Here is a 14,034-nt window from a genome sequence, read left to right as displayed (position 1 = left end):
TAATACATTATATAAGTATACACATTATTACTATTTACTAATAAGTTCTTAAATTTCAATTATTTTTCTTAAAACATGGAACAATAAACAAAGAAGTATAGAAAACGATTATCTCTTCTAGATACGAACTTTGTACTTGTTTGCTGCTTGCCATAATTTACTAAGCCTTATGAAATTTCGTAGATGGAAAAATGTAAAACAAAATAATTTTTTTAGGTTTTATCTATGCATTTTGAAATAACAAAAACCATAAATTACTATATCAATACCACAGAATTCCACTATACTTTATCAGGCTCAGTAACTAAGCTGTATTTGGTTCTAAAAAATAAGATTTTTCGAGCTCAATAATGTCTTACCTTACCACTTGGAATCTACCATGAAAAGAAAGGGTTTCCCGCGTAAATACTTTGCGTAGGCTCAGAAAACCACATGGGGGACATTCTGAGCTTTTGACTGCTTATTCACACATCAAAGACAGAAGTAGGTGTACATAAGCACTTCCAAAAATGGAAAGAGGTGGGTGGGGCCACTGTGTTTGATTCACTAAATGTAGCGATATCTCAGCAAATAGAAAAGATAGGAGGCTCTTATTTTATAATTCTAGCTTGTTAATATTGGTAATTTGAATTTGTAATTTGTAGGAAACTATAGATTTTGAATTTGGACATCATAAACATCTAATCTGAACCAATTCAGTATTCAACATACCACGTGAAACACAAAAATTGATATTTAGGTTGTTTTTTTAATATTTACTTTTAAATTAAGAAATTAACTGATGAATAATACTAAAATTTGAATTATAATCTACAATTTGATACCAAATTTACTAATATACATTCATAAAATAGTAGTTCAATAAAATTTTGAATGTCATTCCACAAATGTCATGACATGGCCTTTGACCTGTGACCATAGGAAGACCTATCTCGGTAGGGTTAAGCCATGTCTAAGTAATAAAGAATACACATGAAAAACAAGAAACATAATACTTATCTGGGTCCTCTTGCTGTTTTGTTGTCAACTGTCCATGACACTTAAACCTATTTTTTTATACTGATGGTACCACTACACTAAATAATTTTTATTTAATTAAATAATGCACCATTTTCATGCAATTCCCATGAAAAAAACGTTCAAACTAGAGGTGAAATAGACAATTCACTGTAAAGAAAACAACAAAATATATCATTTGATAGATTAAAACTTTGGCTTTCTATTGGTTATAAATAATATATAACGTCAGAGAGAACTATTGGCAATTTGTGAAAGAGAGGATGTGACAGATGGGTGTGAGAGGGGTGGTAATAAATTAAAGAAGAGGGAAGACCTAGAGTGCAAATGTTACAATTCTTATATTAGGGAAGATCAAGGATTATTCTAAATATTTCCCTATAAAATTCAGAACTTATATAATATTAAAATTTGAGTTATTAACTACTTGTTGATGCCAAATGTACTCCTATACATTGATAATAAAGTAATTTAATTAAATTTTGAATGTAACTCTTTAAAAAGTCATACTGAATGTAACTCTTTAAAAAGTCACACTGAATGTAACTCTTTAAAAAGTCATACTATGTGTACTTTGATCTCCACATGGTGAGAGGGTTGATGAAATGAACCATCAATGTGCAATCAGGCACATAAAATTCAAGATAGCTTCATCATCATTATCAATAAATGTGGTAACTACAAACATTTGCAACCCAGCATGTCTTGAGAGAAAATAAAACAAAAAAATAACCTGTTTATAACTGTCAATGTTAAGAATGAGAGTTAACGTACAGAAAACAACTGGCTAATTAAGAGAGAACCTACTACTCGTGAACAGTTATCCATATCATGTTTGAAAGTACTATTCTCCTCTTCAGTAGTTCTAAACACACACACACACAAATTCAGCAACAGTAGAAGTTACTAAAAAACAACTGTTGAAACCAAAGTGACAAAAAAATAGTATCTATCCTGTTTTATATATCACCATAAAATACTGTGAATGTTGATTTTGTATTCTGCAAAAAAACAACTGCTAACACAATTTCATCTATCCTAAAAACACAAGAAGCATTGAAAATAACATTACCATCTAGATACTTGAGTAAGAAGGCACATTAAGCTAATATAATAACAGGTAGTTAAACAATTTGTAAGAATAAGAAATAATTTTATCGATGGTAGAACATACTACATGTTTAACCCTCTACTTGAAACCAACCCTCTATTCTCTAAAAAAAACTTTAGATTTTGTCAACAGAATCAAAAACTTCAAACTAAACCAAAAATATATAGTAGTATCTTTTGACATAAAATCTTTATTTATTTCAATACCTGTTGAACAAGCCTTACACTTTCTAAATTCATACACACCAAGAAATCACAAATCTGGTTAAGATATGTAGACTATATCTTCAGTATATGTCGACATGGGAAAGAGATGCTACTCAATTTCAATGAATTCTTAAACACATTAAGACCCAATGTCATAATTTCTACACATGAAACAGAATCCAACAGTTGTCTTCCCTTTTTTAGATGTGAATGTAAAAAGATAAAATAACAAAGTTACCACCAGTATATACTGGAAACTCCATTCTGTCACCATGCCACCACACATAAGATCTAACCACCACCAGTCACAGAAAAATATCCTCCTACTTTACCTACATAGCACTTTTTTAACCTTGATATCATAGATAGGACTTATATCAAACTTCAGTGAACCTTCCACCTATCAACAACACAAAACACAACAAATTTGTTTCATTCCCTTTTGAGCCAGAAATTACTAACAAAATTACTAGAATTTTTTGATAATTTGAGCATTGATGTAAAAGCTGTATTCAAACCCTCAAATAAAATTAATGTCTTACTACCTAACCTGAAATAATCCCTATTAAATGAACAAAAACAGGGCATATACAGTATCCCCTGTAAATGTGGAGAGAAATACATAGGACAAGCATCACATTCCTTAGAAACAAGATGCAAAAAACATTAAAGTCGCATGTGTAGATGTGATTTTCACTTATCCGCCTTAACATATCATTAACAAGAAACAGATCACAAATACTTTGTGATGAAATTCTTCTCCTACAGCAACCTAAAACTAAAAAAAAAGAGACTGTTTACAAACTATCTAAATCATCAAAGCAAATGACCTCTCACTGAACCATGATAATGACCCCAGCAAGATCAGCCATATTCGGAAAGGTCTATTCACCCTTCATACACTTGACCAAACTTCACCTCAACCTGTATTCTGTCACCTGCTGACACCATTTCCATCACATTTAATCTCTATTCTCTTTGTAACAATATATAAAATTTAGATTGCCTAGTACTGATCATACCTGAAGAAACCAGACCAATGTTCAGTCGAAACATGTATGTTCCACAATCAATAAAACTTTTCCTTGTGTTTATAAATCGTTGTTTGCCTACCTATTATTATCATCTATACATAACATAATCTATCACATTAGACAAAACTAGATATTAAAATACACAGCTCTCTATGATTGCTGTATAATCCTTGACATACAGACCTACTAAAGATCCTGGTAGAGGGGAAAGATGTTTCATGACAATATGAGAAATTGATGGGGTAGGACTACAACTAGACGCAACTGTAGTGTTTCTTTTCCTCCTCTTTTGTTGCTGGCGTAGAGCATGCTTTATAGCTCGCTGGCTATGACTCTGAGAAATCTACAGGAAGATTTTTTTTATACTTTTGAAATAACTGAGGTAATAATTAGAACAATGATATGTCACATTTAATTATTGTTAAAAGCACGCATATGCATGCCAGTTATCTAAATCAACAGTTTTTCCATTAGTACCCTATGGTTCAAAAACCTGGTCAGCTTTATTACCAATTAAATAAATTTTACTCTTGAACCATTATCTTAAACATTTTTCAGTTAGAACAAAAACAAAATAGTAAAGAGTGTAATGTATACACTAAGTTAAATGACTTAGTCAACATTGAGTAGACTTGTAGTATTATCAGTTATTATTGTAAAGAGTGATATGTATACACTAAGTTAAATGACTTAGCCAACATTGCGTAGACTTGTAGGATTATCAGTTATTATAGTAAAGACTGTAATGTATACATTAAGTTAAATGACTTGGTCAACATTAGTAGACTTGTAGGATTATCAGTTATTATAGTAAAGAGTGATATGTATACATTAAGTTAAATGACTTAGTCAACATTGAGTAGACTTGTAGGATTATCAGTTATTATAGTAAAGAGTGATACGTATACACTAAGTTAAATGACTTGGTCAACATTAGTAGACTTGTAGGATTATCAGTTATTATAGTAAAGAGTGATACGTATACACTAAGTTAAATGACTTGGTCAACATTAGTAGACTTGTAGTATTATCAGTTATTATTGTAAAGAGTGATATGTATACATTAAGTTAAATGACTTAGTCAACATTGAGTAGACTTGTAGGATTATCAGTTATTATTGTAAAGAGTGATATGTATACACTAAGTTAAATGACTTAGCCAACATCGCGTAGACTTGTAGGATTATCAGTTATTATAGTAAAGAGTGATAGGTATACACTAAGTTAAATGACTTTTAGCTAACATTAGTAGACTTGTAGGATTATCAGTTATTATTGTAAAGAGTGATAGGTATACACTAATTTAAATGACTTTTAGCTAACATTAGTAGACGTGTAGGATTATCAGTTATTATAGTAAAAAGTGATACGTATACACTAAGTTAAATGACTTAGCTAACATTAGTAGACTTGTAGGATTATCAGTTATTATTGTAAAGAGTGATATGTATACACTAAGTTAAATGACTTTTAGCTAATATTAGTAGACGTGTAGAATTATCAGTTATTATAGTAAAGAGTGATACGTATACACTAAGTTAAATGACTTAGCTAACATTGGTAGACTTGTAGGATTATCAGTTATTAGCTTTCATGTAACTTAATAAATCTCTTAAGTATAATTAGAGTTTTACAGAAAAACATTTTAAGCTTGTCACGCCAACTTAGATCTTTTTTTTTAAATCATAACACCATCTACTAGTCCAGGATTGTTTTGTAAAACCACTTAATGGAAACTACAATGTTTGATTATGCATAATGAAATTAGGCCTAATTTATTATAGAGCACCAAGTAGTTCAGATTATTCTCAGTACACCCGATAAGAGTGATTTCAAAAAAGAGAATTAAAGACTGTATTATCTGTGCTTGAACCCTCAAATTTGGGTTAAGTCACTCTTTGTTTTTAATATTAAACTGCATAGGACTACTAGCAGTAATTAGTGGAATTAATTATAATATTTACAATACTTTTGTTTCACTAATCTGGTGAAACTAATATGCTATTACATATTCTGTAACCAAAAATTTAACTGACCCATAAACAAGTGGAGAAATTGATAAATAATAAAAATTTGTTTAAAATATCGATACAAGTCCATATGGACCAAATCAGTAATTCAGTATAAACTAAAAGCACTGGAATGAAAAGGTATATGAAGAAGCAATAATAACTATGATGTAGACGAAAAGCATCAGAAGGAAAAGGTTTGCGTAGGTACAAGAATAAGATCTAAAGTACAGAATAAACACATCTGAATAAAAGTTAATAATTAATACAACAGTAATAAATACAGCATAGACAAAACATTGGAATAAAATGGTATACACAAATGTTACAATAACATTTACTAAGTACACAAAAAACACTCAATTTAAATGGTACAGCTAAGTACACTAACAATAACTACAGTGTAGACTTAAAGTACTACAATAAAAGGTTATATGTTGGTACAACAATAATAGCAAAAGTGTAGTCTAAAAGCACCACAATGAAACAGTATATGTTCAACAATAATAACTAATGGTACAGCTAAGTACACTAACAATAACTACAGTGTAGACTTAAAGTACTACAATAAAAGGTTATATGTTGGTACAACAATAATAGCAAAAGTGTAGTCTAAAAGCACCACAATGAAACAGTATATGTTCAACAATAATAACTACTGTTTCATTGTGGTGCTTTTAGTCTACACTGTATATGTTCAACAATAATAACTACAGTGTAGACTAAAAGCACCACAATGAAAGAGTATATGTTCAACAACAACAACAACTACAGTGTAGACTAAAAGCAATACAGTGAAAGGTAGAGTATAGGTAGAACAACAACAACAACAACTATATTGTAGATAAAGCATCAGAATGAATGGGTATACCCAGATGTAACAATAATTACAGTGTAGACAAAAAAGCAACAGAATGAAAAGATATATGTAGGTGCATCAATAAAAACTACAAAGCATTAAAATGAAAGGGTTTACACAGGTGTGATAATAACTAACTATGGTGTAAACTAAAAGCATTGGCATGAAAAGGTATACACAGGTGTAACAGTAATAAGTAGACTAAAAATCACTGGAACAAATGGTTATATGTAGTCTAAAAGCATTCTTAGTATTATCAAATAGTTGTGTCTTCTGTTTTGGTAAATAACCTTAATGGCTTCTGATAGTTGTTGTTTGTCATACAAAAGTTAATCCTTTCACTGTAGCTGGGACATGTATTTCCTGGTGCACTGAGAAATATACATCCCAGTTGCAGCAAAAGGATTAATAGGACTGAGTCAGGAAGAGCAAATTCATCAAGCCCTTCAGAAAACAATAATAAAATTATTTATAAGTTAATTTATCTACAAGCTCTTTCAGACCTGCACTGAAATCGAAACAACCAACACTGCATCCCAGAGGAACTGACAGCTAAAAAAATTGCATCAGCAAGGAACTGACAGCTAAAAACTGTATCACAGAGGAACTGACAGCTAAAAAACTGCATCACATAGGAACTGACAGCTAAAAACTGCATCACAGAGGAACTGACAGCTAAAAACTTGCATCACAGAGGAACTGACAGCTAAAAAAACTGCATCACAGAGGAACTGACAACTAAAAAAATTGCATCACAGAGGAACTGACAGCTAAAAAAATGGAAACTGCACAAGTTTTTTATAATTAAAAAAGAAGGCAGACAATAATACTTCACAAAATCTGCAACATATGTAGCAATAAAATATCCTTTATAAAAACTAATTCAAATAATTTTACAATAAGGAAATTGCCTATAACTGCTGTAAAATGGAAACAAATTCTTCATTTGTTAGATAAAACAGTATGACACTCAATGAAACTATATTACAATTATATGCAGAATTTTTTAATACGTAGATATATTCAATTTTAAAGTTATTACACCACAACAATCCTTCAAGTATTATAAAAGGGATAACTGCAATATCCCAAACGTTTCATAGTGCAATACTGCTACAGGTACACTTATGTCTGGATAAGTACGTCACAGATTTTTTTGAGAAAAAATAATCATATAATAGAACTGTTCCCCATGGAAGTGAAAATATGCCGCAGTGTTTAGTACACTAACAGGTGTCCAAACCATACCTTAAGTCAAATCTGGGCAACATCTTATTCACAACATGAAGGCTATGGCTGAAGTATTTAAGTACCCTTAAACAATTTCATTAGACTTTTACGATCTTATTTTATTGAAACATGGTCTTGGAAGCAACACCCATGCACAGTGGAAGATCTGTGGAAAGTCTGTCAAGGTGTGTGGTAGAAGATGAACCCTGATAACCTTTGTAGAAGCTTCTACAATGGAAATTGACATATCAGGAAACAGTACATAACAATGGCCATTAGACTTAGAACATACAATCTAATGGTAGTAGAGAATTGTTATTACACAGTGTAAGTAATGAAGTTCTAAAGCAAGATGAACATAAAATAAATCCAGAAATCCAAAAGTTGTCATTTGCTTGACAGAGGAAAGTCCACTTACTAGGTTTCTTGTGTGATTTTAAAGCATGAGTAACCCCTCAGTAATTTATATTAAAAGTTACCTAAATCACAAAACTCATTAGATCTTACTCTCTTCAACATCTAAACTGAAAATGAAAAGGAGAAGATGTAATAAATTTTGTAAAAAGCTCTGTCCTTTGGAGCTGTTAAATGACTAAAATACATAAAAAGTTACTTTATTTTACCGATGATTTATGATATCGGACTTATCTAAATAGAATAAGTAACACTGAAAAATAATTCCATAAAACCAAAAATTATTTAATAAACCATTTTATCTGAAGAGAGACTTAAATATCCTGTATTTGAGCAACTGTAATGCATTAATCATATTTAAAGTTTGGAGACAGCTTGAATGGTTAATGCAGAAACATTATTACAAGTACTAATGTACAATGTTTCAACAAGCTTTTGTTCTGATGATGAAAAAAGTTTGTCAAAATTTGTTACTTGTGATAAAGTTTTTTTCATTACCCATTCAAGCCATCTCCAAACTATATTTCTTAAAAGTTGATTATTCTTCATCAAATTAACCAACTTTACCTTTCCCTGACTGGGACTTCCAATAAGTGATGACAATGGCGACTGAATAGAGGTACTTAAACCCAAGTCTGACTCATTTTCATCCTTTGACACTAAATTTTCCTGTGGTTCTAGATAATTTTCAAAATCTCCATTCACAACTTTAGTTTTTTCAGTTACATTTGTAGTCCTTTCATTATTAGTGATGTTTTTGTCAAAAGAATCATCAGAACCTAAAAGCACACCCACACCATTCTTTAAATCTCCCTTATCTTGTGTTTCAATGACAGGCGCACCAGTGTCAACGGGCTTGAGTGTTGGACATGAGCTGGAAGGCTTAGTGTAACTAGGAGGTATTCGAATGCAGAGAACTATATGAAATAAGCAAAACACAAATTAAAAACTGTTTAACACTATTTCTCATACAGCAACAAAATACACAAAATAAAAAAACTCCTTTACTAAAGCTTTAAAAATAGAGAAATGCAGTTTCCCAAAAAGAAAATCAAATTATAGCCCAAAATTAAAATCTACAATAAAGCCTGACTTTTATTCCACTTCAAAACTAAAATACATGTATATTCAGTGGTTGGCAACAAATTCTTGAATAAAATCCTGTTCTAACTTTTTCTCTTAAATGTATTTAAAGATTAAAGTAATGGACAGTAAAGACTTAATTAGTATTATAAGTACTAATCTTCATTGTTTATTGTGTATAACATACATATATGAAAAAATCACAACAAATATTGAGATTACAATTAGTCAAGATTTTTTTTTTTAGTATGTCTGGCCTAATAACTTCTATTTCTTGGAGGAAAAAAAACATTTTTAACCTATCTCACAAAATTTGGTTCAAAAACTTTTCTGGAAATCCCTCGAGCGTTTCCTTTTCCCAGTTGAAATACTTAACAAAGTTGCATGAAGCTTAATATAAACTTACTAAATAACATGTAGTTTTGGCTTATAAAGATTCATATGATTTGATTTACTTTTTCTATAATTCTCAATGTAGTGAAACTTACAAACTCTTTTTGTGAATCACCTATTCAAATGAACATTAGAAATATTTCCCTTCATTGTTTTGTATCGTCAATCACAAAGTTCCAATGTCCAGTTAATATTAAGTTAACTGATGTTTATTAACATATTTATTCTGATACTTTATTTTACCAATTACAGTAGTCACGATTTCCAACTAGAAATCCTAAGAAACGAGGATAAGTATTAAATTTCTTGTTTTGGTGTATATTTTTTATCTATTGTTATCAAAATAAGAAACATATGAGGTTAGATAAGAAAACTTGAAGAAAAAGTTAATCATGAAAGCATCAGAATGTCATGAGGCATGCCTGTGTAATTCAACATGCCTGCTGGTAACTTGATCCTATGTTTACAGAAAGCTGTTCCATTGTGATGAATGGCTTTTGTTGTACTGTGAGAAGGCCTGGCTCTAAATGCAGCTATAGAGCAATAAAACTAAATTAACTCAGCTTTGACTTTAATAATAAATAATGGTTGATAATCTATTACAATATTCTACAAATAAAAAAAGGGTTAATATATATTTATTTCATGTTTTTCAACTTTTCATTTTACCCTACATTGCTAACTTAGCTACAGTTAGTTTCAGAGTGGAGAAAATAGAAAAAATAACCGATAAAATTTAACATTTTACTGGAAAAAAAAATCTTGATATTCACTTAGTAGGTTCTAAAGGTCATGCATATGAAATATAAAAATTGTTGGATAAAAAAAAGTTATTTTTATTGTTAGTATGAAATTCACCTGGAATTCAAGTTGCCTCATTAAAGGCTTTATAAATTCACAGACAAATTTTTATTACAAATAATATAATAAAAAATATGATTTTTTGTTTACAACAGACTTGTAATGTTCACTAAAAGCTCAACAAATTTCATGAAGATACGCATAACAAATTTGGAATTTTAGTAACTAGAAATTTTTCATTATAGGCTTAGTTCAAGGGATCCACCCAGTGAATGTGGAGTTACACAATATGATGGTGTTTTTCTTAAAATCAGTATAATTAACTTGCAAGTCTTTGTTGACTATTTAGTCTTTATTAAATATTGGCTTCTATAAGTTCTACATCCTGTACAAAATTGTATTTTATTTCATGCTTTTCAACTGTTTTAACCAAAAAATATAATAAATACTTTTGAACAAACTTTACCTTTCTGACCAATAGGGGATTGTACTTTGCTACCATTGGTTTCCTCAAATTCGGGTTCTTCTCTCATGTCTTCCTCAACTTCAACAAGTACAGTTCCTTCAGGTATCTCGCTCTACATGTAATTAAAAAATAAAAATGCAGGTTGAATAAAATATTCTGAATGTTTTTTTTTATCCATCACAGATCAAAATAAATAGATATTTAAAATTTCCATAAAAAACTACAACACTTCTGAAGCATGCCAATGATTTGTATAAATGAATCACTTAGAGAAATGGCATAAAGATCCAAAATAATATCCTCAAAATATATTTGTTATAAAAAATAACTATTTCACTCTCAACCATAAACAGTTTTGATTGGTAACCTCTATCTAACACGAAAAAACAATAATCTACTTTTAGTTCTGAATCAAAGATAGTTGCAATGTTAAAAAAAGAAAATAATGACGAACTAATGATAAAAAACATAATATTAAGAACACTCTTATAGCCAGCAATAAACATCAGCCTCCACCAGTTGTGTTGCATAGGTGTTGGACACCAACATTACATTATTGTTATAAGTTATAACACAACCCTCTATCAACCCACATGCATCATCTTTTTAAAATTTCAAAAGAAATAAAGCAAAAAGTATTAGAATAATCACACAATAATGTACAGTTTAAAACTCTACGTACACAAGAATGGGCCCAAATTGGAGAATTAATGCTTATTATAATTCTGAACTTACTTTGTGTACCTTTACAAAAGTTGGTAAGATTTTTCATAAACATTAAAGCATCTCTATGAAATATTTTTCTCTGAATTTACTTTTGTCAGTCTGACTGTGACAAGCCTGAGTGCAAGGTCATTTTCATGTTAAGAAAAGAAACTTTTTCATCTAAATAAATATCCAGTAAACCTTTATATTTTATGTGTTATTTTCTCTATGTTAACACTAACCATATCTGACCAACCTTGTTACCACTATGACACAAAAATATACAAAATAAATATAAACTACCCTTTTTTTCTTTCTAGAAAGTATTTTTTCATTAACCCTCTCACTACAGACTCAATGGATTACACTCAACTCATGACCCCAAAGTGACCATCAGAGTTTCCATAATTTAACTTTTAATATGGTTTGTGTGTATTAACAAAATTTTTCACATCTTTTGTAAACAAAAAAATCAGAATTTTTATGAAGTATTTATACTAAAAGTTTGTCCATGAATAGATGGAGTCAGATTGCTGACTGCTCCAAGTACAAAGTGATTTTCATATTAATATGAAAAATACTTTTCTTCATTTGAAAATTTAAATTTCATTTACATAATCTCTAAATAAATATCACTTTTTTAAAAAAAACTTTATATATTATCTGTTATTTTCTCTACCCTGACTCTAAACAGGATCAATCAATTTGATTGACCTCATAACCACCATTAACAATTAGAAAATAAATCAAAATTACCCTCTTTTTTTCTACGATGACTGCAAATTGTAACAGAAAACCCCAACTGTTTATCCTAAATAGCTTAAAGTTCGTAACAGTATACAATTGTTTGTACTTTTTTTTTATTGTCCTTTGAACCATGTCTAACTAATAATCCCACTACACAAGCTGTAATTCATTCAGTGAACAATAAATAAAGAATACACATGAAAAATAAATATAGTATCTACCTGGGTCCTCTTGCTGTTTTGCTGTCAACTGTCAATGAAACTTAAGTCTACTTTTTTTATACTAATGGTTCCATTATACTAAATAATTTTTATTTAATTAAATAATGCACCTAAGAACATAAAATAATAACATACCCAAAGCAAACATTGTCCTATAACTAACATAATTTTTCTGGCTTTCTAACTATGCAATAAGAGTCTTTAAAAATTCAGTTAAGCTTGTCAATGCAATTCACATGTAAAAACTTTCCACTTGGAGGCAAAATAGAGAACTGACTGTACAGAAAACAACATAATATAATATGTCATTTGATAAATTAAAACTCTGGCTTTCTATTGGTTATAAATAATATAGTATAAAACATCAGAGAGAGAACTATTGGCAATTTGTAAAAGAGAAAATGTAACAGGTGGGTGTGGGAAGTGGGTCTGATTTTCTAGCTTGTGGCTCTGTAAACAAAGAAGATTGGAAGCTTTAAAAATTATGCTTTACCTGGAGTAATATCTATGTTATACTGAGTAATTTAACTTTCATATTTCTCAGAGGAGTGGTAATTAGATTAGAGAAGAAATATTTCCTTATTTCTCTCTTTGAACTGTGTCTAGCTACTAAACTTGCATAAAAAAACTTAATCACTCAGCAGGTATCTAGTTCAAGTTATGTAAATCACAAGCACCTCACATGCTGAGAAATTCTTTTTATTTTTTCACTTAAATTATCTCACCTACCCTATTAAGTTTCTAAGTTATAAAATTTAGTTGTTTTTATAACAAAAAATATAAACTTTTAAAAACAAGGAATTAAGTATTCATCTCTGGCCTCTAATTTCTTTTTTTTATGTCAGCCACAATGAAACTTAGCCCTAATTATTTATAACAACATATTAGTACATAAAATGATTATTTAAAATGTGTAACTTAGAACACAAAATAATAACATGCACAAAGGACACCAAATCTTATAACTATTACAATTTATATGGCTTTCTAACAAAGCTATAAATGTGTTCAAATAATTCACTTACATGTTCGCTGTACACTATGCAATAGCAACAATGAAGCTGTATGCTGAATAATTAAAATAGTGTCATCAGAACGAGTGGGTAAGCCTTACCTCTTTTACTGTTGATAAATATTCCTTTCTGATTAAATCTCCATAAACCAAGAAGACTGAAGGCTTAGTAATATCTATAAGATATATGTCAATCCAAACGAAGTAATTCAGAGCAAACAAGTGAAGCCTAAGAATTTATTTACATATTTCCTTTTGATATTAACAAATTAAAACTTATAATAAAATTTGATTTATAACTATGTTTTGAGTCCATGTTTATTGATATACATTGTTAATAATATGGTGTAATTCAATTGTGAATGAAACTCTTTTCAAAATATTTTAGCCAACTCTTAAACTTGTTTTTTTATATATCAAAGGAAAAACATTTTTAAATCTTAATCTAATCCCAGGTATCTAGTCTTTTTTTTTTTTTGATAAAAGAGTTAGCACAAATGATCACATATAAAGTGCAATAGACATAAAATAAGACCCAAAACTCGAGCGCTTTCGAATAGTTGACTATTCTTTTTCAGGAGAACAAAGAAGAAGAATAGTCAACTATTTGAAAGCCTATTTGATTAAAGCCTATTAAAACTATTTGATACCTTAAAATAAGACCCAAAACTCGAGCGCTTTCGAATAGTTGACTATTCTTTTTCAGGAGAACAAAGAAGAAGAATA

The 14,034-nt window shown here is 29.8% G+C and overlaps 1 protein-coding gene across 8 annotated transcripts in view; it reads right to left on the bottom strand.

Moving 5' to 3' along the window:
- Positions 1-14,034, bottom strand: part of LOC106467734 (putative Polycomb group protein ASXL3) — an 84,391-nt gene that overhangs the window by 56,079 nt on the left and 14,278 nt on the right. For 7 of the 8 annotated variants that reach the window (XR_002612464.1, XR_002612465.1, XR_002612463.1 and 4 more), the window contains 3 exons: positions 10,624-10,735; positions 8,448-8,797; positions 3,552-3,711 (listed from right to left, as the gene is read on the bottom strand). Coding sequence is in view for 5 of the 8 variants with exons in the window: in XM_022395921.1 (XP_022251629.1) it covers positions 3,552-3,711; positions 8,448-8,797; positions 10,624-10,735 (622 nt within the window). In the remaining 3 variants the exon portion in view is untranslated. The remainder of the gene's footprint in view (positions 1-3,551; positions 3,712-8,447; positions 8,798-10,623; positions 10,736-14,034) is intronic. The other variant, XM_022395925.1, reaches the window with a different exon arrangement.

This window comes from Limulus polyphemus, unplaced genomic scaffold (assembly GCF_000517525.1).
Source record: "Limulus polyphemus unplaced genomic scaffold, Limulus_polyphemus-2.1.2 Scaffold2722, whole genome shotgun sequence".
NCBI classification, from domain to species: domain Eukaryota; kingdom Metazoa; phylum Arthropoda; class Merostomata; order Xiphosura; family Limulidae; genus Limulus; species Limulus polyphemus.
This window is presented reverse-complemented; position numbering and strand designations above follow the sequence as displayed.